The sequence below is a fragment of the Eptatretus burgeri genome, chromosome 5, assembly GCF_056783735.1.
Source record: "Eptatretus burgeri isolate ZD-2024b chromosome 5, Ebu_testis_v1, whole genome shotgun sequence".
NCBI lineage: Eukaryota > Metazoa > Chordata > Myxini > Myxiniformes > Myxinidae > Eptatretus > Eptatretus burgeri.
Window position 1 is genome coordinate 53,387,238 of NC_140965.1, and position 23,968 is coordinate 53,411,205.

General features: G+C 40.9%; 1 protein-coding gene across 2 annotated transcripts in view; it reads left to right on the forward strand.

Annotated features, from left to right (window-relative positions):
• The window catches only part of WASHC5 (WASH complex subunit 5), a 93,565-nt gene that overhangs the window by 34,342 nt on the left and 35,255 nt on the right, over positions 1–23,968 (forward strand). For both annotated transcript variants that reach the window (XR_015058344.1, XM_085881863.1), the window contains exons 8-19: positions 184–355; positions 531–658; positions 811–940; positions 1,175–1,287; positions 10,831–10,997; positions 14,473–14,548; positions 15,282–15,392; positions 16,481–16,621; positions 16,722–16,802; positions 22,961–23,062; positions 23,369–23,548; positions 23,728–23,852. Coding sequence is in view for 1 of the 2 variants with exons in the window: in XM_085881863.1 (XP_085737989.1) it covers positions 184–355; positions 531–658; positions 811–940; positions 1,175–1,287; positions 10,831–10,997; positions 14,473–14,548; positions 15,282–15,392; positions 16,481–16,621; positions 16,722–16,802; positions 22,961–23,062; positions 23,369–23,548; positions 23,728–23,852 (1,526 nt within the window). In the remaining variant the exon portion in view is untranslated. The remainder of the gene's footprint in view (positions 1–183; positions 356–530; positions 659–810; positions 941–1,174; positions 1,288–10,830; positions 10,998–14,472; positions 14,549–15,281; positions 15,393–16,480; positions 16,622–16,721; positions 16,803–22,960; positions 23,063–23,368; positions 23,549–23,727; positions 23,853–23,968) is intronic.

Below are 23,968 nucleotides of genomic sequence, written 5' to 3' on the forward strand. Positions count from 1 at the left end.
CCACTATTGTGACGTTGCTGGTACCCAGAGAATACCCTTGGTATTGATGCTAATCTGCATCTTTATATTGGCTAAATCCCTCCAGAAAGGATTTGAGAAAGGCTGTTGGTGTTGAATAATGGCATACAGTTACCCAAAGTGAGTATAGGACACCCATGGAGGTCCTGCGTTCTTCTCTTGCAGGCCTGTCGTCATGCTTCAAAAGTGGAGGCAGTAAGCAAAGACGTAAAGAAGTTTCTCAAGGAAGGTACACTGACGGACCAGTACGTTCTCAATTCCATTCCCAAGCTGTTGAACAGTTTGCGTGTCTGCAACGTGAGCCTCCGCTGGTGTATGCTGCATACGGCTGAGGATGGTGAGCATTGGCTTTAAAGGGTGGAGTTGTGGATTTGGTAAGGTTGGCGAACAATAGCAAACTTCAGAGCATTTCCATCAATGTGTTGATTTACATGCTCTTAACCAACCGAATGGTTGATTTACATCTTTCTGCTGCCCACCCACCCATTGTTTTTGTTTGTACTTTGTCCTAGCTTACGACTTGGGCAACAAACGTTCACGGCAGGTGCGGGACCAGGTCATAGCCGATGCACAGTACAATCCATTGGCAGTCTTTCAGTTACTTCTGGACACAGCCCAGTTCGAGTTTTTGCTGAAAGAGGTAAATCTGCCATGTTGGTTCTCGAAAGAGGAATCCATCTTGGATGTCTTACATCATCACTTCATGATGATACTTGGCCGATGTAGTACGTGTTGTAATACTTTTCTGAGTTTTGCTAACTGAAGATTTTCCACGATGATCTGTGTTCCCAGATGTTTCGGCAGATGTTAGCTGAGAAGCAGAGCAAGTGGGAAGATTATCGTCAGGAGGGATGTGATCACATGGTGGAGCTTGCTGAGGTGTTTTCTGGCAACAAGCCTCTCATGCACCTTAAAAAGAATGGTATAAAGCACAGTTCTTTGCTCCTGCAATTATTGTCATGCAATAAATTGAGGTGTTTGTTTATTTCTCGTCGTCGGCATGAGAACGTGACGGTTAGTCGAACATTCGGCCTTCTCAATTTATGAGCCCTGTCTGATTAACGAGTCATTGATACTGTTGGTGTTGTTTGCTGAGCTGCAAATGGTTGTTGTTGCTCTCCTTTCATTGTAGATATTGTTATATGATGTTCTGCAGAAAATCTCCAGGCTTGGTTCCGAGAGATGTCGAAGCAGATTGCTTCCCTCAGCTATGGGGATGCAATGGCAACAGGAAGAAAAACTGTTCAGCTTATTCAGGCTTTGGAGGAGGTAAAAAAAATCTTTTCCTTTCGTTTGTTAGTTTCCAGCACAAATTACGAAGTGAACAAAAAAAAGAGGTTGTTTTCTTCCTTTTTGTTCACCCCCCCACACACACACACACACACACACACACACACACACACACACACACACACACACACACACACACACACACACACACACACACACACAGCAGAAGGTGTGTGTGTGTGTGTGTGTGTGTGTGTGTGTGTGTGTGTGTGTGTGTGTGTGTGTGTGTGTGTGTGTGTGTGTGTGTGTGTCTCGTTGATTGTTATCTCCATAATATGGGTTTCAGAAGGTGGAATAGTCCTCCCAGGACTCACAGTATCCACCTTCATTTTGGTGAAGGATCGTGATTCATGGCCTAAGTTGTGAGGTTTTGTTGTTCTCCGAGTTTTGTTCCGAGGGCTCTTTTCAGGATCGTCACTGAGCCCAAAGCAGCCTCCAACTGAAGTTAGTTTGTGGTAATGTTCCCAAGGATGGCTTGAAGCATCCTTGTGAGGGTCTTCGTTATCATTCCTGTTGTTCCAATTACCACTGGTACCATTTTGGCACTATTCAGCTTGCAGGATCTTTTCACTTCATTCTTGAGGTCTTGATATTTGGTAATTTTCTTGATTCCCATGTTATTTAAACCAAAATCACTGGGTACTGAGACCTCAATTAGCAATGCCTTCTTTTCATTTTTGTATTTGAGTACTATGTCCAGTCGCAGTGCTTTGTTTTCTATGTTCACGCTCGATAGGATCATGAGGTTGTACGTGAGCATAACATCCTTATTAGCCTCACCGAAGGATTTGGAGAGGGTATTGCATTTGGGTCCGTTTGTTTGTCTGTCTGTGTGTCTGTCTGTTTGTTTGTCCGCACAGAACTTTCGTGTTTTTCTCCGCAACCGCTTGTCAAATTGAGATTAAATTTTCACCATTGGCATGCCAACTCATGTAGAATGTTGTAATGATAATTATGACATCATAGGTCACGTGGTGTGGCAGCCATATTGGAAAAACGGAAAACTTTGGACCTCTGTATGTCTGAAACCGCACCAAGGAAAAATTTGAAACTTGGCACATGGCAAGTACTCCTCATTCGGAGGGGACCCAGACTACCATAGCATGCAAAATAAAGGTTGGAGGTCACACTTCTTGCTATACTTTCTTTCTATGTGTTTTTTAGGTAGGTATGTCCATTCCTCAAAAGGTTTCAGAGGTCTGCTCATCAAACACTCTTGCGAACAATTTCTGTGGGTGGAAGTTTGAAGATATGAGATCACCTAAATGAGCCAAATAATTAGGGGTAGGGGAAACTGAAATGAGATTTTTATGCATTTATTTTGTTGCAATACATGCATATTAGGTATCATTGGAAAGAGCTAGGGGTCAAGCTAAATTTTGTTAATTTTTTTTTTATTTTGATGACGTCATCAATGATGTTACTCGAGGCCAAAAGGTCACGTATTTTTGCCAGAAGTCAAAATATGGGAAATCGTGATATAATATGTAGTGTTCTTGCCAAAACAAAAGAGGGTGAAAAACACAAACACCATTAATATAAGAGTACATGAACACTAAGTTTTTGGTATTAAGAAAAGTTACATAAGTACAATAGTTTTCATATTAACTCATTCTGACAAAAGTGCAAAATCAGCAAAAATGTCTAAAAATGTGGATTTTATGAAATAGACGAGAGACTGCATTTTTTTTACAGTATCATCTTTAATAACATCAAATATTAGTACAATAAGTCTTTATATGCATTTAATATACGATTTAACCCTTTCATGGCTAAAATTAACCCTTTTTATTGCTTGGGTAATGGTTCAGTGTGTTATGTAATTCAGTCGTCAAACTTTCACATTCAATTCAATTTCTTGGTCCTATAGGAACCAATGACCAAATGTCAGTGACACTGAGTTCCAATCTGCTCATCATAGTAGTTCTGATTGAAATATTCATATCAAATAGTCCTCATCCTCTGAGGCTGGATCGCGATTCTGTGGATCTCCGCAGCACTTGCAGGCAATGGTGCATTTCAAGCCGGCCATTCTACATAAATGGCGTCCTTGCATTTACCTCTCTTGCAGTTACAATGGGTTTGAACTATTCCCGGTTTTGAGGGTTTCATCATTCGTGTGGCAAGCAGGCAGCCATTCTTTTTGGACCTCCCAAATTTACAAGGGTCAGGAAGCTCTGGGTCTGGCTGTGATGCACGTTTGCATATTGTGGTTTGGTGGATGAACAATTGGATGGACAAAGATGATGATTCATCAGTGCCAGTGGACTTTTCCACCAGCCAGTCTTCGAAGGCTTCCCAGAAAAGTGCATATATAGCATTCTCAACAAGAGTGTGAGCTCGCAACCTTTGATAATAATCTTTTCCAGACATTATGTTGTTAGCAGTGCCTGGCAAGCACACACCGCCTTCAATGAAAAGGTCTTCCAGTCCAGTTCCTTTCATCAGTTTGCCAATTGCCCCTTGAAAATTCATTGCCATGTGAAATCCACCCATTCAAAGAATAAGGTGGTCGTACTTTGTGGGATGTTTCTTCTGTAATGCCAGAACAATTTCATAGATGGCTTGATCGCACGTCAAGACACAGAATTCTTGGCCCAGATCTTTGGATACAGTCATACAATAATCTACTGACTCTTGAACAACATCAGGGTTGGTTGGGGAAAGAGGAAGAAATGGACCATAACCAATCACAGTAGCCTTTTCACATTTTTCAATCTGCATTTCTTTGAAGTTTTTCCAGGATACTGGATGCATTTCATGTGTGAGATCTAGTAAATCAGTGGAACCTGTCATGCATAGTTTGAACAGAATATTGAAGTCCTCTTCCATTTTAAATCTGTTTCTGTCATCTGGGACTAGTTTGAGTCCAAGCAAGGAACGACTTTTCTGTCGATCAGGAAGGGTGATCCAACTTCTTCTTGGTTGAACAAGCTCCGTGTCTTCAAGGGTCACTGAACGGGATTTTTTTTGTAGCAGACTGCACTAAGTGCTTGATTGGTTTTCTCTGGTGGCGTCATTGAGATATTGGTAGATTATATGTGTGGTTCCATGAGTAGTTGTTCCATCAACGGTGTTCTCATGAAAGTCAAGATTATCAATGGCAAACTGGGTGAAAATATCTTTTGCAATGTTTCCAGGAATGAAATAGCCTTGCTTTTCTATCTGATCATTAGCTTAATTTGCCATGGTGGATATATATCTCTGCGCATCGTTATAACTGATGCAGTTACCAAATATATTTAGTAGGGTTACCGTGTCCTTACTTCGAGTCTGCTTTATGATGTGCACAGCAGTGCCAACATGTTTGGGAGTTGCTATTTTAGCAATGGCAGCACATATATCCTGTGAAAGGTCGAGCACTTGTTCATGATGTTTTGCCTCAAGCACAACACGGTCATCAGGACCAAGACCACTGTCTGCATCAGTCAACATCCAAGCAATGTGGTTGTGCAAGTCATTCGGGACACACTTCAGTGCATATTCATATGACATATCCATGTTTAGTTCTGCAGCATCCACTTGCTTCAATCTCTTCCTTTCTTCACTGGCTATTGATTTAAGCTGTTTGCGAATGGCCTTTGCAGTATGAAATGACTCAGAAGGTGATGTATGGGACTGTTGAGGTTCAGTGGCAGTTTTGTCAGTGTCAAGATCCTCCTCAATGTATTCTGATTCTTCCAGGCGATCTTTCAGTTTCTTAACTTCTGTGAGGACTGTTCCCAAAGCTAACTTGGAGGAACATAAGAGATTTGAAGTGCTGACCTGGGGAACAATCATAATTTGCTCACCATAGTGGTTCTGAAATTGTTTTACAAGCGTATCACTACGATATGGCATGGCATGTTCCACATGCTTCTCATCCAACCACCTACGAAGCATATCACGCAATTGCAAAACAAAATAAATACAACAATCGCTGAGCAGTTTTGCTTCAATAGTAAAAATAAGCCACTGAAACCCTTTTTCATAGACAGTCAAAGTGTCAGTAGTGTTGATATCTGTGGGGCGTTTGTTCATAAAACTATTCAAACACAACCTATGATACCAAAAGTCATTTGCAATCATGTCAGCACAGCCTACGTCACAACCTTGAATCAAATGAAGCATTCGTTGATCATCGAGTTCATTCGCTTTATTCCAAATTGATAACTGTCTATCCTTTGTGGCAAACAAAATCAATTTGCGATCTCCTTTTTTGTCTCTCACTTTACCACACACAAAACAGTTCGTTTTGAAATCTAACTTTGTGTCAAATTTCAATCGAGTAGATGTGCAGACGGGTTCTTCATCCATATTTGCAATGTTTGCTTCGACCTTAAGCTGTTTTTTATCAACCGTTTTTTTTTATTATTGTATGTACTTCGACACGAACTGTGAATCTTAAGAAGTTTCTTGAGAAATATGTCCTTACTGCTGACATCATCGTGGAGACGGTGAGCAACCTTGTCCATTCGATGGGATAAAGCGTACAGTAATGAGGGATAACCATTCTCTGTGACATTTTGAAGTGTACACGATGTCTTCTTTTGACAAATTATACAGGAATTATAATCTGTCCCATCACTTGGCGACTTCCTTTTCTCACCAATTCGAATAGCCCCTTCCTCCATTGTGTCGCTGGGATGTACCAAAGGTACATATACCTGAAGATGTGTGAAATGTAGTAGTTAAGAATCAAAATACAACTATTGAAAAACTATGTATTGGAGGGTAAAAATAATAAATGTTCAGTGCTTAATTCAACAAACAAGTGATCATTGGCCTCACGGGCCACCATACCATCGAGTTACAGATCAAATGAGATTATAATTCATATACTACAACATGTACTCGGTCTGTAAGGATGGATGCTGCCTACATGACCTATATAGCTGCTGGCTCTCTTGCCTGTACATCACTGTAGCTATTCCTGACATCATCCACGTCACATGCACGGGTACGTGTACCTGCATGCAGGCCTACATTTTTTTCAGGCACCTTTTCAAAAGCTGTGCTATTTATGACTCGAATTAAGTTCATTCATTATGCTTGTTTAAAATTACTTACCTTATGGTTGATATTAATTTCTTCCTGCCATTGTATGGTTCTGAATAATGGACTAAAGTGGGATTGAAAATTTTCTGAAATCAATACATGATGCCAAGGAGAGATGAATAGCAATTTACCTCCAATTACTGAAGAGTGCTTTGTTTAAAAAAAAAAATATGGTGGCCTGTTCAAGGGTACTGTTTTTTTTTATATTTGCAACTACAACAATACATGAAGGCTTAGCTGTAACATTATGATTAATAAATGTAGGCCTATACTCTTATACTTGTGGCCTTTTAATGTATTTAGTTCCAGCATCACTCAGCTCCAGTTCAGGAAAGAGAGTATGCTTTATTGAAATGTCTGAAACTGGCAAAGGGTTAATTAAGGAATGGGTTAATATACACTTCTGGTGAACAAACATTCCTTCTGATATCCATTTGTGACTATGCAAATGCTTCACAAGCTTAAAAATAAAACATAATTGTATTTTTCATAAAAAGCTGAAATTTGACTTTTTTTGCATATTTTGCAAATCGGACTTGAGGGGTTAATATGAAAACTATAATACTTATGCAATTTTTCATAATATAAAAAACTTTGGGTACAGTGGGGAGAACAAGTATTTGATACACTGCCGATTTTGCAGGTTTTCCCACTTACAAAGCACGTAGAGGTCTGTAATTTTTATCAGAGGTACACTTCAACTGTGAAAGACGGAATCTAAAACAAAAATCCTGAAAATCACATTGTATGATTTTTAAATAATTAATTTGCATTTTATTGCATGAAATAAGTATTTAATCACCTTCCAACCAGTAAGAATTCCGGCTCTCACAGACCTGTTAGTTTTGTCTTTAAGAAGCCCTCCCATTCTCCACTCATTACCTGTATTAACTGCACCTGTTTGAACTCGTTATCTGCATAAAAGACAGCTGTCCACACTCAATCAGACTCCAACCTCTCCACAATGGGCAAGACCAGAGAGCTGTCTAAGGGCATCAGGGACAAAATTGTAGACTTGCACAAGGCTGGGACGGGCTACAGGACAATAGGCAAGCAGGTTGGTGAGAAGGCAACAACTGTTGGCGCAATGATTAGAAAATGGAAGAAGTTCAAGATAACAGTCAATCTCCCTCAGTCTGGGGCTCCATGCAAGATCTCACCTCGTGGAGCCTCAATGATGATGAGAAAGGTGAGGGATCAGCCCAGAACTACACGGCAGGACCTGGTCAATGACCTGAAGAGAGCTGGGACCACAGTATCAAAGAAAACCAGAAGTAACACACTACGCCGTCATGGATTAAAATCCTGCAGCACACGCAAGGTCCCTCTGCTCAAGCCAGCGCATGTCCAGGCCCGTTTGAAGTTTGCCAATGACCATCTGGATGATCCACAGGAGGAATGGGAGAAGGTCATGTGGTCTGATAAGACCAAAATAGAGCTTTTTGTTTGAACTCCACTCGCCATGTTTGGAGGAAGAAGAAGGATGAGTACAACCCCAAGAACACCATCCCAACCGTGAAGCATAGAGGTGGAAACATCATTCTTTGGGGATGCTTTTCTGTAAAGGGGACAGGACGACTGCACCGTATTGAGGGGAGGATGGATGGGGCCATGTATCACGAATTCTTGGCCAACAACCTCCTTCCCTCAACAAGAGCATTGAACATGGGGCGTGGCTGGGTCTTCCAGCATGACAACGACCCGAAACAAACAGCCAGGGCAACTAAGGAGTGGCTCCATAAGAAGCATCTCAAGGTCCTGGAGTGGCCAAGCCAGTCTCCAGACCTGAACCCAATCGAAAATCTTTGGAGGGAGCTGAAAGTCTGTGTTGCCCAGCGACAGCCCCGAAACCTGAAGGATCTGGAGAAGATCTGTATGGAGGAGTGGGCCAAAATCCCTGCTGCAGTCTGTGCAAACCTGGTTAAGAACTACAGGAAACGTCTGATCTCTGTAATTGCAAACAAAGGTTTCTGTACCAAATATTAAGTTCTGTTTTTCTGATGTATCAAATACTTATTTCATACAATAAAATGCAAATTTATTATTTAAAAATCATACAATGTGATTTTCAGGATTTTTGTTTTAGATTCCATCTTTCCCAGTTGAAGTGTACCTATAATAAAAATTACAGACCTCTACGTGCTTCGTAAGTGGGAAAACCTGCAAAATCGGCAGTGTATCAAATACTTGTTCTCCCCACTGTATATGTTGGCTTATATTAATCGCATTTGTGGTACCCAGACTCTCTTAGTTTGGTCACAGCGCCATATTTAATATCACTAATACCCAGATTTTAACTTGCATCCAAAATCTATGACCTTTTGACCCCTAGTGACATAATCGATGACGTCATCAAGATTTTAATAATGCAAAATTGTAGTGTGGGCTAACCCCTTCTCAATGATACCTAATATGCATGACTTTCATCACAATTACTTCATAAAAAACTCTTTAGTTTCCCCTACCCCTAATTATTTGGCTCATTTAGGTGATCTCGTATCTTCAAACTTCCACCCACAGAAATTGTTTGCAAGAGTGTCTGATGAGCAGACATCTGAAACCTTATGAGGAATGGACATACCTACCTAAAATATATATAGAAACAAAGTATAACAAGCTGTGTGACCTCCTTCAAATGTTTAGGGCTCTGGGTCCCCTACTACATGGGGAATGAGTGTGATTTTTTTTATGACGTCATAGGTGCCCTCATTACGACATCATAATTGCATATATAGAATGCCACTTCCAATCAGGATGAAAATTTTTGAGGGTCATCTCAGGATAAAATGGTCCACAAAAAAAAAGTGATGATTGTACCATTGTACCAAAAGGTCATGTGATTTGGCAGTCATATGAAAAAAATTAAAAAACCTTCAAAAATCTTCTTCACTGAAATGGCTGAATAGATCAAGGCAAAACTTTTCATGTATGACCACCTATCCTTGAGGAACAGAAGTCACACATATGACATCATAGGTCACATGGTTTGGCAGCCATATTGGATTTACTTGAAAATCTATAAACATACACCACTCAAATGAAATCCTGGTGAGGGTTTGCAATCTCTGATTGATCTTTTTCTTGTTTTCAATGACTGTCCTTAGTTCATGTTTCCATGAGTTTTCTGGAACTGGGATATTTAAATTTTTGCACATATGCCAATGAATCATTTTGCATACTTTGTTGTGCCATTGTGTGTAAAGTTGTTCTGATAGCTTTTTGCATCCCAAAAGTGTATCACATGGTTTCTTCGACCACAAGGAGTACTAAAGCAGCATATATATATATATATATATATATATATATATATATATATATATATATATATATATATATATGTATATATATATATATATATATGTATATTTTTTTTTTTTTTTTTGTTGTTGTTGTTGTTGTGCACTGAAGTTGTGCACCCAATATTCGATTCGTGTCCTTGACCTACTATTTTGGGATTCTGACCGAATTGGCAAAAAACACGTTTTTTTTTATCTTAACTTGAAGAATTTTCCTCCGATTTTCATGATGTTGAGTTTTATGCATAGATTGGATATGGGGGGACACATTTTTATTTATGCCTCCGCTGATGAAGTCACCGGAGGCATTATGTTTTTGGGTTGTCCGTACCTCTGTCCATAAAATATTTTCTGTTTTCTCTGCAACCGCTTATCCAATGAACACAAAATTTTCACCAGAGATGTGACTACTCATGTAAAATGTTTTAATGATAATTGTGATGTCATAGGACACGTAGTGTGGCAGCCATTTTGGAAAAACCTCTGTTTCTCCGAAAGTGCTCCGTGGAAAAAAAATTGAAACTTGGCACATGTCAAGTCCTCCCCATGTGAAACAAGTGATTTTTTTGATGATGTCATAGGTGGCTTCGTTATGACATATTTGCATTCGTCAAATGCTTTATCCGATCAGTATGAAAAATTTTGAGGGTCATCGAGCTAAATTGTATGGGGGAAAATTTGATGACATCATCGGTCAAGTGGTTCAGCAGCCATATCTTCTTTTTAAACATAAAAGCTTTCAAAAATCTTCTACTCCGAAACCGCTGAACAGATTGAGGTGAAACTTTACAGGTATGATCACTTATCCATGAGGAACAAGAAGTTCTCCACCTATGATGTCATAAGTCACATGGTTTGGCAGCTATGATTTTTTTTTAATAAATAAACTTTAAAATCTTCTTCTCCAGAATGGCTTGACAGATCAAGGGGAAATTTTACCCACATGTTCCTCAAGCCTTGGGGTTACCAGGCTGTTCACAAATAATTAATAGGTCACATGGACTGGCAGCCATATTGGATTGAATGAAAATATTTTCAAAATTCTTTTTCTTGAACAGCTTCATAAATCGATGTGAAACTTCAAAATTATGATCGAGTAGTCATGGGGAATAAATGTTTTATATTTCAACCTGATCAGATGCATGGCCTGGCAACCTTTACTTTCATTTAACGTTCTGCTGTTTGGCAGGTGCAAGAATTTCATCAGCTTGAGAGTAACCTGCAGGTGAAGCAATACCTGGCAGATACACGCAAGTTTTTGCACCAAATGATTCGCACCAGCAACATTCGGGAGGATGTTCTCATCACCTTGCAGATAGTCGGTGATCTAACTTATGCCTGGAAAATCATAGACAGGTAAGGTTACCACCACTTAATTATTTTTACACCTCAAAACTCAAGAGTTATTGCTTATTTATGGCAGACAGCGTAGTTTCAATGTCCAGTCGTACATTTTTATGGCCCTTTTTTATATGCATTTACTTTTTTGGCTGTATACTGACCTGCTGATTATTGCATATTTTATGGAATAATCTCTTATGTTCCCTTCCTGTTCTGCATTTCCTTGATATTATTGTTTTCTCAATATACAAGACAAATACTAACCTCTCAAAATGCTTCTCCCATGTAATCCCAACTTTTGTAAATGATAACTGGAAGCACACTCTCCTTCCAGGAGCGGGCCATGGTGTTCGTGTTATTAATACCATGTTGGGCCAACTTCAGGGGGCAATTTAAAGTGGTGATGTTTCCACAAAGTGATGTGACATTTCTTCTGGGACACCACAAATTTCATCACACGCACCACCAGAGGGCGCTGTGTTCAATTCTGGGTGCTCTTCCATTGCATACATACATACATACATACAAACATACATACATACAAACATACATACACACAATCCATGCATACATAATTCCCATGACATAATACATACATACTGTATGTATATATATATATATATATATATATATATATATATATATATATATATATATATATATATATATATATATATATATATATATATATATGACCGTTTTTACAGCCATTTTTCCCTGCTGTGCAGGGGTTTGGCTTTTTGTAAGGCAATGTTTTATGGCCGGATGCCCTTCCTGACGCCAAACCTGGTCGCCTCTTACGACACACAGGGATATGGTACACCTATTCTAACCGGGGCATACACCGGGACCAGTACACTGGCACTCATTTCGCCGACCTCGGAAGGATGACAGGCTGAGTCAACCCCCTGGTGTTAATTCAGCAGCCAACGGGGCTTGAACTCAGGACACTGGGATCCCAAGCCGCCACCCTAACCACTAAGCCAACACCAGGCTTCACATATATATATATATATATATATATATATATATATATATATATATATATATATATATATATATATATATATATATATATATATATATATATATATATTAATTAATAATATTTTTTCAATGAGGCTCACTTGTCTGTGCCTGGATGGGTTTGAAGGTAGAGGAGTAACATCTGAAATGTGAATCCTATCCAGGTTCCTCCTGATGACTTCATCTTTGCTGTTTGTTTGGGTTCCTTCTGAGTAGTCCAATGCAGGACTATTTGGTCTTCCATTTGATTTGAATTGAATTTATTTTAATCCCATTCTGAATTAAATTGAATAATAACAAATGTAATGGGTCAGGATCAGGTGTCTAATCAAAGTGGGACGTCTTGGTACCCAGTGATCACTGCCAGCAGTTATAAAGTGGAAGTTCAAGTTTTGTCTCTGATTAATTATGTGACACACCGCTACACAAACGCCACACAAAACAAGTCCTGGTGAGGGTCTGTAATCTCTGATTGCTCTTTTTCTTCTATTGTTGATTTACTTTATTAGCTCTGTCACCGAAGGTGAAGGAGGTTATGTTTTTACTCCTCTCTATCTGCTTGTTTGTTCATCTATTTGTGTGCAGGATATCTCAAACAGTTGTGGACCGATCTGGATGAAATTTTGTGGACAGGTTGGGTGTGTGACAAGGAGAAACTGATTAGATTTTGGTGAAGGTCTGGATCCAACTCCTAAATTTTAAGTGATTCTTCACCATTGAGAGATGGGTACAAAATGATATGTAGCACGATATCTCAAAAAGTTGTGGATGGATTCTCACGAAACTTGGTGGACACGTTTGGTGTGTGACAAGGAAGAATCGATTCAATTTTGGTGAAGACCTGAATCCAGACCCAGATCTGATAGTTTTTGTTTTTAATTATTCTTCACCATTGAGTGATGAGGCCAAAAACGATGTATAGCATGATATTTCATTCAAAAATGTATTGGGCCCGATGTGTTCTTGTGGATGAGGCATTACGTGGCGGAGGTATGCGCTCTACTGAGTTGCTTTCTAGTTAATATGATTATCTAAAATCTATCAGTGTTATCCCAAAAAAGATATTATATGTTCATGAATACAGGAGAGCCCTGACGTTCGTGGATTTCCTCTTTGCGGATTTGCTCCATCACGATGTATTTATTAAGGCTCGGTTTGCTGATTGCTGTCAATATGCTCAAATATTTGTGGGTTGGCGAAGTTCCACATTTATTCACCTCATTAACATGGGCCGTAAACACAATAACTCCCTCAAATCCCCCAACATCATCATAATCATCACCATCAACTTGTCTTTATCGTCACCATCATCAGCATCGCCATCTCATTATTAGATCAAGTTTATCATCATTGTTATTAAAGGTAAGTTTCATGATCTTAATAACTCAAGAAAATGCACTTTATTTTATGTTCTTAATAACTCTTTAATTCAGGAAAATACATCACACAAAAATAATGCACAAACATGGTAACTCAGGGTACAGTTTGGAAAAAAGGGGGTGACAAATTTTAAAGTTGAAGTCTATTCCCATATTTTCCTCATTACCCCTGAAGTTTGCATATCACGGACTTGCAGTTCATGGGAATGTTCAAGAACGTAACCCCTGCGAATGCCAAGGTCCTCCTGTTCTCATAATTTTCATTTTGCATGAGAAGGGCAAAACAAATCAGTCGAACTCCAAAAATGCTGCCTGAGGTTATTGTCCATCATCAATAAAACACAACTAAAACTTCTCAATTAAAACATCATCAATAAAACACAACTAAAACTTCTCAATTAAAACACGTAGCCCAGGAGCATTTGTTGGATTGTTCTCGGGGTGTGCACGGGATGGACAAAACGAGTTTGAAATTGGTGGTTGAACTCAGGGTGTCCCCGGGGAGGTTAGAGGCAATAAAACATCCATACTCCTGGATGTTTTAATTTTAACATTATGAGAGAACGCAACAAAGCAGAGATGCTGAGTATGGCGACCATTGTGAATATTGAGTGAAAAAAAAAACCCGACAAATAGCAAAGATTGCAAATCCTCATCAGGATTTGTTTTGTGTTGTTTTATAGTAAGTATTTTAAAGACGTACTTTAATTCTAATTGTACATACTTTATGGAGTTACTCGATTGAAAAAAGAGAACGCGTAAAAATTGTGGCCGACATTGACACATTATTTGTGGACAAACAGAACCAAATGCAATACCCTCTCCCTTGGCAATGGTAAAAAATATATCGCTCTTCCCAGAAGTGGGAGGAACCGGGAGTACAAGTCTGAATAAAATATGCTACAGGCATAGAAGTGGGGGAGTAAACCCATCCGGAAGGACGGGTTCTTTGCTCGTCTTTAAAATGACTAATATTGGTGAACCAATGCTGAATGTTTGAGTTCATCCTGATAATTTATATCAATGCCAAGTGGAACAGACTCATTTACACCCTTGTTTTCTTCAAACCTCATTGTTGTTCCCAGCTACACTACAATTATGCAACAAGGCATTAAGTGTGACCCCTCACTTGTGACAAAGCTTCGAGCCACGTTCTTGAAGGTGAGGCCATCCTCGCAAGATGCTATAATGGCTGTCATTTTAAAATTTGGCAATTATCTGTACATGGGTGTATTTATGTATGATATATATGTATATATATATATATATATATATATATATATATATATATATATATATATATATATATATATATATATATATATATATATATATATATATATGTCTACTTTATGAGTTTCGGTATCATATCAATCAAAGGATATCATTGTATCATTTGTTGTTATAAATATATTAATAACCAAAGTTGTCTGGGTCTTTTTGGAAAACCCTGTATGGCATTTGATTTGTTAATCATGCAGTCCGTCATAGGTTCAAATCCTATCACTTGCTCTTGTACATAACATTAATTCGATTCACTAACAGATGAACTTGAGTAACATCAATTGTAATTTCCTGGTGTCCTCGAGCCTATTGGAGAATCACACTGCTGAGGTTACTTCTCACACATTTCGCCAGCAGGCACCACCCACCACGTGACTGACTTCAGCAATCAACAGCACCTGTTTATAGCTTGGAAGTCAATGATTTGTTTCAGTGTTTTCTGACATTTCTTTCCTACCTTTTCGCTTTAGGATTCTGTTTTTTTTTTGGGGGGGGGGGGTGAGGGAAGGGACGGGTGGTTGGCCATATAATGTATGACTTGCTATGCTGTGATCACAAAGCTGCTAGCTTTTCTCTCTTACATATGTTGTTGGCTGTCCATGCCTCTCAGCTTGCCTCGGCTCTCGATCTTCCCCTGCTGAGGATTAATCAGGCGAACAGTCCTGACCTCGTGAGCGTCTCGCAGTACTATTCGGGGGAACTGGTAGCCTACGTGAGGAAGGTATGGTTGGTTCGATATCCTCGACAACTGCACCTGCCAACACATTGTTTGCAAGCTTTGCTCCGCATTTCTAAAAAGTTTCTTCACCAATAAATGCACTTGAAGTGCTTGCTCACAAATTGTACTCATTTAGCGTGACTTCGCTGTGGTTGTTCGTTCCTGAGAAGGTGAAATTAAACAGTTCAGTTTCATTGTGTGGAAGGAGCATGATGAGTTAAATTTAACAATGGAAGCCGATTTATGTCTTCAGTAATTATAGAAAATGTTTTCTTTGTTGCTACAGCATCCATTTCCCAAAGTGGGCCAACCCCCCCCCCCCAAAAAAAAAACATTATCTGATGAACAGTAATGTCATCACGGTTACGTACCGTATATGAAGCTTGTTCACAATTTGAATGAAACATGTTTCGGACGTTTTATTTCCTTTCTCAATAACCAGAGCTCAGAGTTTTGTCAGAAATAGCCCAACTTTTGATGATATTTTTTCTGGACACAGCTTTTGACAACTTTATTTTGTGTGCTCCTATAAATCTTCGTGAAGGCTGTCTTGAGTTGTACCATATTTAGAAGGTGTCTTTTCATGACCAAAAAAACCCGAAAGTTTTAACAAAAATTATGCAATCAGTCTGTGAGCAGAAAACATTGCAAAGGAGTACAAGTTCTGAAGTTCTCAATAGTGAGCTTCTTTTGATATCCATGTGGTGAAGGTTCCAGGAATTTATTTATTTACTTTTTTATTTTTATTTTAAGGAATTGTGGCTCATGGACGAGCAATAAGACAAATGGTATGAACTGACAATGGGACAACAGTCGGGCACAATAAGCAAGGGAATGAACGAACAGGAAAAAAAAGGCGAGTTAGAGCGTAGACTATGTTGGGTTAATTAGTGTATAAAAGATCGCAAGTAGGATTTGAGGATGACGTGAGATGGGAATGCATCACCTGCTTGAAGTCCTGCAGGGCAGAGTTCGATAGAACAGCCAACAGCATTGGATAGAGACATTCGGTTACATTTTCATAACAAGAAAAAAAATTAGTTTTTTGCATCTTCAAAAGTGTGTTTTATGTTGTGCGTTCGGATCCATAGGTACTGCAGATTATCCCGGAATCCATGTTTGACCTTCTGGCTCGAGTGGTCCAGTTCCAGACCCGGAGTATTGTGGAGGTACCAACGCGCTTGAACAAAGACCAGCTGCGGGATTATGCTCAGCTGGATGCTCGCTGGCAGGTACCTATGGGAACAGCTTTTCAGAACTACTTTGTGTCTTCAACACCTGAGACCCAAACCGATTGGCCATTCTAATGGTACACTTCCTGGTTGCTTCTAGGTGGCAAAGCTGACTCATGCTATCTCTGTGTTCACCGAAGGAATTCTCATGATGAAAACAACATTGGTTGGGATAATTAAAGTAAGTATTTTACAAGGAGACATTTTTTGTGGTTCAGCCTACTAGAAATGTTTTTGCTATTATGTTCATTCTTTTTAAAGATCATCCACAAATGGACATTAGACCATGTCCTATGTTGTGCATTTTTCTGGGCTTTGAACCAAACATTATACATTAGGGCTGACAGGATGGCCGAAAGGTTTGCACACTCACCTCGAAGCTGTCAAGCCTGGGTTTGAATCCTGAACCAGCTATAAACTGTCATCCCAGTGTTTTCTAGGCAGGGTGATTCATCAATATGTGTGCCGTCTCTCGCATAGACATTAAATTCGTTCAGCATTTTTGATGAACATTAAAGATCCCATGGTGTCCGTCGCAAAGAGTAGGTGAGCTATCGCAGACACCCTGAACAATAGGGTCTGGCGATATATCAATATACCGGTTATATCGATATAATTTTTCCAACCGATATACTGAGATTGGAATTCTGAATATACCGGTATATCACCAACATATCGAAGAAAGGTGTTTGCAATGTTTAAAAAGCTTTGATGCACTCAGCGTCTCGGCGAAACATGGAACAGGAACAGTGAAACGTATGATGTCAAGACGTACCAGGAAGTAAGTCCAGTATGTCTTAACTTTTAACCCTCAGCATCGGAGCTCATCAGCTTCGTTCAAGCAATCGCATTTTTCTTTGCCCTCGTGACTGGTTTTAAAACAATTGCCAATTTGTTATTATTTTTATATGAATCGGGTGTGCTTTAAAAACCCTGTGCCGAGTCGGTGATCTGCGATGCCAGTATGAAAGCGGTACTGGTACGACGTTACGTGATAGTCATACCGGTACGGCGATAGCAATGGATTACCACTCATCACATGACTGACTTCAGCAATCAAAAGCACCTTTTGATCAACCTGTGTCGATTACCAATACTGATCTCGCTTTAAAACAATCATTACCTTCGCATTCTGCGAAAGGTTATGTTTTGGTCGGCGTGTATTTATTTATTTATTTATTTATTTATTTGAAATCTTGTGATTCGTATAACTCAAAAAGTATTAAACCGAATTGCATGAAATTTGGTGGGATGATTGGTTATTAGCCAGGAAGCATTCGATTAGATTTTGGGATCGTTCGGGTCAAAGGTCAAGGTCAAGGTCACGAAAAGGTCAAAATCGTCTTTTTACGATAACACGGTCAATTTTTATTCAATTTGCATGCAACTAACGCCAAAATGTTCAGAATTCAACGCCTCATCTTGTGATATGCAATATGACACAATGACGCCCATACTCTTGTTACCGGTTAGGGGTCAAAGGTCAGGGGGGTCACGACCTTGAAAAATATGCGGTTTTTGTCATAACGTGGTCAATTCTTGTCCGCTTTACATGAACCCAGCACCAAAATGTTCAGAATTTAATGCCCAATCTTGTGACACAGTGACGTCATAACACATGTCACCGGTTGGGGTAAAATGTCGGGGGGGGGGGGTCACGCCCTTGAAAAATATGCGGTTTTCGGCATAACTCAGTCAATTCTTACTCGATTTGCATGAAACCAGCATCAAACGAGATTACCTTCTCTTGTTGAAACGTTGTATTCACCGAGCTTGCGAGTGAAGACTCGCCAAAACGACGTGAGTTGATTGTTGTTTAGTCTGTAGCCCCCGAAGTCGGGGGGGGGGGTCATGACATTATAGATATGTGGTTTGTGTCATAAGACCATTCATATGAAACCAGTTCCCCACACTCGTACCAAGAACAAAAAAAGTAGTGGCGGCGAAGGTATGTGCTCTATGAGTGCCCGTTCTAGTTTTTGATAAAGTTGAAGTTGGAAGTAAAATAACCGTTCCCATCATGGGGAAAAAAGAAAAAGCCCCGTGTGGGAATACTATGAAAAATTACCGTGTCAATGATGTCAAGCCAAGCTAGATTAGATCTGTAGCTTGCTACAGGTACCATGTAAACCTGTATTAACCTGTTTCATGATCGGGTTGTCGGTGACGAAACCATCTCCCCCACTAGATTTTCTGGTTAGATGGGTGTATGATATGGACACCCAGCAGGATTAAAAACAAAACTAGTCAAAGAGCGGAGGTGCTCCTTCAGCCAACGGCCATCCATTTCTAGTACCAACTGTGTCTGCGGACGTCCTCCTGCAGTTGGGTTACTTGTTTTTTAGGATTTGCACTCCAGCCACCGTAAAAATTCTTCATTCCACAAAACACACAAATGCAAAGAAAATTGAAAACCCACTCTGTGGGAGTACCTCTTGTGCTGCAGCCCTACCCAGGGCAACTCAACAGATGATGTGATTAGGGCAAAGCCTTCGGCACCCCCACTCTTTGATGATGGGAGGAAAACCACATGGTAACCTTCCCGGGTCGGATTGCGGTAGTGTGTGGCGGGGTGGTGCTGAGGTGTTGTCCACCAGACGGCGGTCTCCTTGGGCTAACCTGAGGCGGTCCCTTCGAGTGGGTGCCTGGAATGTCCTATCCCTAAGAGAGGATGATCACCTGTCTCATCATCTGAGCTGAAACATTTGAACATCAGTATTGCAGCACTCTCTGTGGTTCGGAGACGGGATCGTGCTGAGATCATGGAGGGTGGTTACGCCTACTATTGGTCTGGTCACTCTGATGGTTAACTTGCCCAAGAAGTTGCTGTGGCTGTGTCCGGTAAGCTGATTCCAATGATAATTGAGGTAACACCGGTCAACGAGCGTATAAGACTGTAGTGACCTTATTGGCAAGAGCGAACATGCGCAAACCTTTTCCTGGCCCTACATCACGTGACTGTTTCATAGCTCGTTCTGATTGGTCACATGACAAAGACTAGTGGACAAATGTATAGAGTCCTTTTTAGAGGGTTGAGGTTAATGGTCGTGTTTGAGTCAGCGGGTTTTCTTTTTCCTCTTAAATATTCAACGGGATTCTCTGAGCAAGTAAGTCCACGTATCGTTGAATTGTTTTCAAAAAGCAAATAAAGCGGGAACTTCATACTCTTGGTTTTAACATTCGGTTTTGATTTGACCAAACCAACATTCCACCTCTTTCTGGTTCTTGTTAACCTGGCTGAGCTGGCTATCTTTTTCCCACCTTATTCATGAAGAGAATATTCGACAAGAATCGTGATTCTGATGTTTTTTTAATTTTTTTTTTTAATCGACTATTTTCGATTACTTGATGTCACATTTGCATAACAAGTTCAACATTGGGCATCGACACGATGACTCGACACATAGAAGGATCACTTTGGATATCCAACAGACCGGCTCCCATCTACCATCTTTGTGGTGATCATCGGCTCTATGCACTTCCTTGCTGTGGTGAGTTGGAAGTTTTGTTTCTGAGTTGTTTTATCACAGTGGACAGAGTACAACAATTCATACAAACCATATTTCCACAAGATTAAGGATTCGTCACTCCTTGGGTGCCATTTTCCTGATCTCTTTATATGCTCTGACTGAGGCGAGTGATCGCACCAGAGAAGGATGCATTCTATGCCACACTCGAGTCTGTGGTTGATTAGTGCCCCAGGCGAGATACTCTTATAGTCTTCTGGGACTTCAATGCATGGACTGGAACCGATAGGGATGGTTATGAGACATGTGTTGGTCCCCATGGGTCTGGAATTGTGAACCAGAACAGCACTAAGTTCCTTGACTTTGCAAGAAGTCATGCACTTGGGATGGCCGGTTCATAGTTTCAGCACCCACAAGCTCATCGCTGGACTTGGTATTCCAACACTGGTGGTGTGGCAAAGGCGATTGTCCATGTGCTCGTTGATGGTCGCTGGAGGATGATCCTGTACTGCAGAGTCCACAGGAGTGCTTCGTTCCTCAATACCGATCACAAGCTTGTTGGAGCATCTCTGAAGTTGCAGCTTAAATCCAGGAGAATGGTACCATCCCAGCCTCGGCTGGATGTTGGTAAGCACAAAGATGAGAGGGTAGGTAAGGAGTTTGCAAACAGGCTGAGTGGAGATTTGGGGGGGTCTGGGTGCTTTGGGGAATCCTGAAGAGAAGTGGAGCGCCTTCAAGACCACCATTCTTGATGTTGCCGCTGGATGTCTTTGTACTCACCGCAGGGAAAAGAAGAATTTTGTCTCTCAATGGACACTGGATACCATTGACCAGAGTTGCAGGGCCAGGCTTAATGGTGAGCTGAGCTGTTCAGGGAGCTGAGGTGTAAAACAATATGTGTGCTGAGGACAGACAAGGAAGCCTAGGTGTTGAGTTTGATGTCAGGGGTGTTACTATCCTTATTGCTGACCCTCCAATCAACTGTGATACACCTTAATGTGTGGAAACACAGGCTGCGGTGAACCGGTTGAAATTGGGTAAAGCTCCTAGGATCTATGATGTCCATGCTGAACATCTCAAGGCTGGTGGAAATGCTGTACTCATGTCATTGCATGCAGTTCTGTGTTCTGCCTGGAACACAGGCATCATCCCAACTGACTGGAGGAGGGGCCTTGTTGTCCTTCTCTGGAAAGGGAAGGGTGATCGCCAGGACTGCAACAACAACCGAGGGGTGACACTGCTCTCAGTGCGGGGCAAGGTCGTTGTTCGGATAATTCTTGATAGGGTTTGCCACCATCTGCTTGAGCAGCAGCACCCAGAGCAGTTAGGCTTCACACCAAAGAGGTCGACAATTCACCGTTTCCTTGCTCTTCGGGTTTCGCTGAATGCAGACGAAAGTTTCGGCAGGGGCTGCTCGCAGCCTATGTTGATCTCTGCAAAGCATTTGATTCAGTGAATTGGATGCCCTCTGGAGGATTCTTGGTTTTCGTGGGGTGCCACCAAAACTGATCGATCTGATGTCTGAACAATACTCTGGTACTGGGAGTGCCGTGAGATGTGGTGGTACCATCTCCGACGTATTTCCAATTGTTACTGGAGTTCATCAGGGGTATGTACTGGACCTCAGACTTTTCATCACTTGTATGGACTGGATTCTGGGGAGGTGTCGAAGAGATCACGTTGCGGTGTATCATTTGGGAATGTTGAGATCTCTGACCTTGATTTCACAGATTATGCAGTCATCTTTGCAAAGACTCTGGATATCCTTTTCAGGGCCCTCAAGGTGCTGAATGAGGAGTCTGAGCCACTGGGATTATGGGTTTCCTGGGTCAAAACTAAGATCCAGGCTTTCAATGACATCGTGGATGCTGCTATCTTGTCTGTACCTGTTTGTGGCGACGATGTTGAGGTCATGGAGAGAATCACTTACCTTGACAGTGATATTCATGTCTCTGCTGGCTGTGAGCCAGAGGTCAATAGACGTTTGGGTCGGGCCTGGGGAGTCACAGATTCACTGGATCATGGGGTGTGGCGCTTGTCGGTACCTGTGCAGGATGATGAAAGTCTGAGTCTAGGTCCTTAGTGCTTCCAGTCTTGCTCTGTCGATGTGAGATTTGGACTCTGACCAGGGATCTGAGACGGAGACTTAATTCCTTTGGTACCAGGTCTCTTCGGAGAATCCTTGGCCATCGCTGGTTTGACCTTTTGTCCAACGAGTGGTTGCTGAGAGAGACTCAAATGAGATTTGTTACCTGTATAGTCCGTGAGCGTCAGCTGCGGCTGTATCCACACGTGGCTCATTTTCCTGATGCTGATCCTGCTCACCAGATTCTCTCAGCGAGGGAGCCTCGTGAGTGGAGGAGGCCAATGGACCGACCACGTTACTCGTGGTTGCAGCAGATTGATCAGCATCTCAAGGAGATGGGGATGGGCCAGGCATCTGCCTGGGGGATGGCCAGACAAAGGCCCCTGGAGTACCGGTGGAAAGTGGAAGCAACGAGATGCTGCATTAGCGCATGCTTCCATACCTAACCTGGCCCGATGTGTACGTCATATATGAATACGTAATGGAGCATTGGACCATTATGTATTTTTTGGAACCTGCGTAAAACAAACAAACAAAAAATTATTATTTTATTTTATTTCTTTTCCTTTTTATTTTGTTTCGAAACAAATGTATCGATGGAGCCTCCTGAACAAATTACGAATTTCTTTCTTCCTTAACGAGCAGAGGGCACTGCATCAGCAGCACAGCCATGCTTTCAGCCAACGATGCCCAACTGTGCCTCCGCAGCCTTGTGCTACATACGAATTAACTGAACGAAGAAGACTGTCTACATTGATATACAGTTGATTGATGTTGCTACTCCAGGTTGATCCAAAACAGCTGCTGGAAGATGGCATTCGAAAGGAGCTGGTTCAACAGGTGTCTGCAGCACTCCATTCCAACCTCCGTTTCAACCCTAAGGCAAAGGTTTGTTTCTGAACTAATTTCTCATGGTTATGCCGAGCATCCATTGCTTGGGATTGATCTGAGATGACGGTGCAACAGTGAAACTTATTTTTTGTTTCGACTTGCATTCATTATTTTGAAATCATTTTTTAGTAAATTTAAGTAAATTGGCTACATTACCAACCTATTTCGGAAATTATTATATTATCTGGAGCTTATCCACTTTGTAATTGCATGCGAATAACATAACAGCTAAATTAACATAGGAAAAGGAATTACAATCTGTTCTAATTCAGCTTTCACCTTCACTCTTTCACCACACGGTAGACGAGTGAGCTGTTGAGAAAGCTGGAGGAGATGGCTGCACAAATGGACGGTTTTCGTCGTTCTTTTGAGTACATCCAAGACTACGTAAGTATATACAGCCTCAAGATCTGGCAGGAGGAAGTGTCTCGGATAATCAACTACAACGTAGAGCAAGAATGCAACAGCTTCCTTCGTGCAAAGGTCAGTAAAAGCAACTTGTTGGACAAACTTGTACAAAGTGTGCTTCGGAAGTCTGAACTTCCTCAAGATCAGAGCACAAAGCTAACCTGGGGTCATTTACAATGAGTGATCACATATGAATTGCTATTTGAACAGAACTATGATTTTAATTTTTTTTCATGTTTTCCACTTTCATGCAGGTTCAGGACTGGCAGAGCATATACCAGTCATCTCACATACCAATCCCAAAGTTCCCACCAATTGATGAGTCGGTGACATTCATTGGACGGCTTTGTCGTGAAATATTGCGTGTTACAGATCCCAGGTGTGCCACTGCTCCATCTGTGCGCAGAAAAAAATTCATCAACTACCATTGCTTGACCCTTAATGTTACATTGGCTTGGGCCACCTGTATTTGCATCTGTGCAGTGTTGTTTTTAT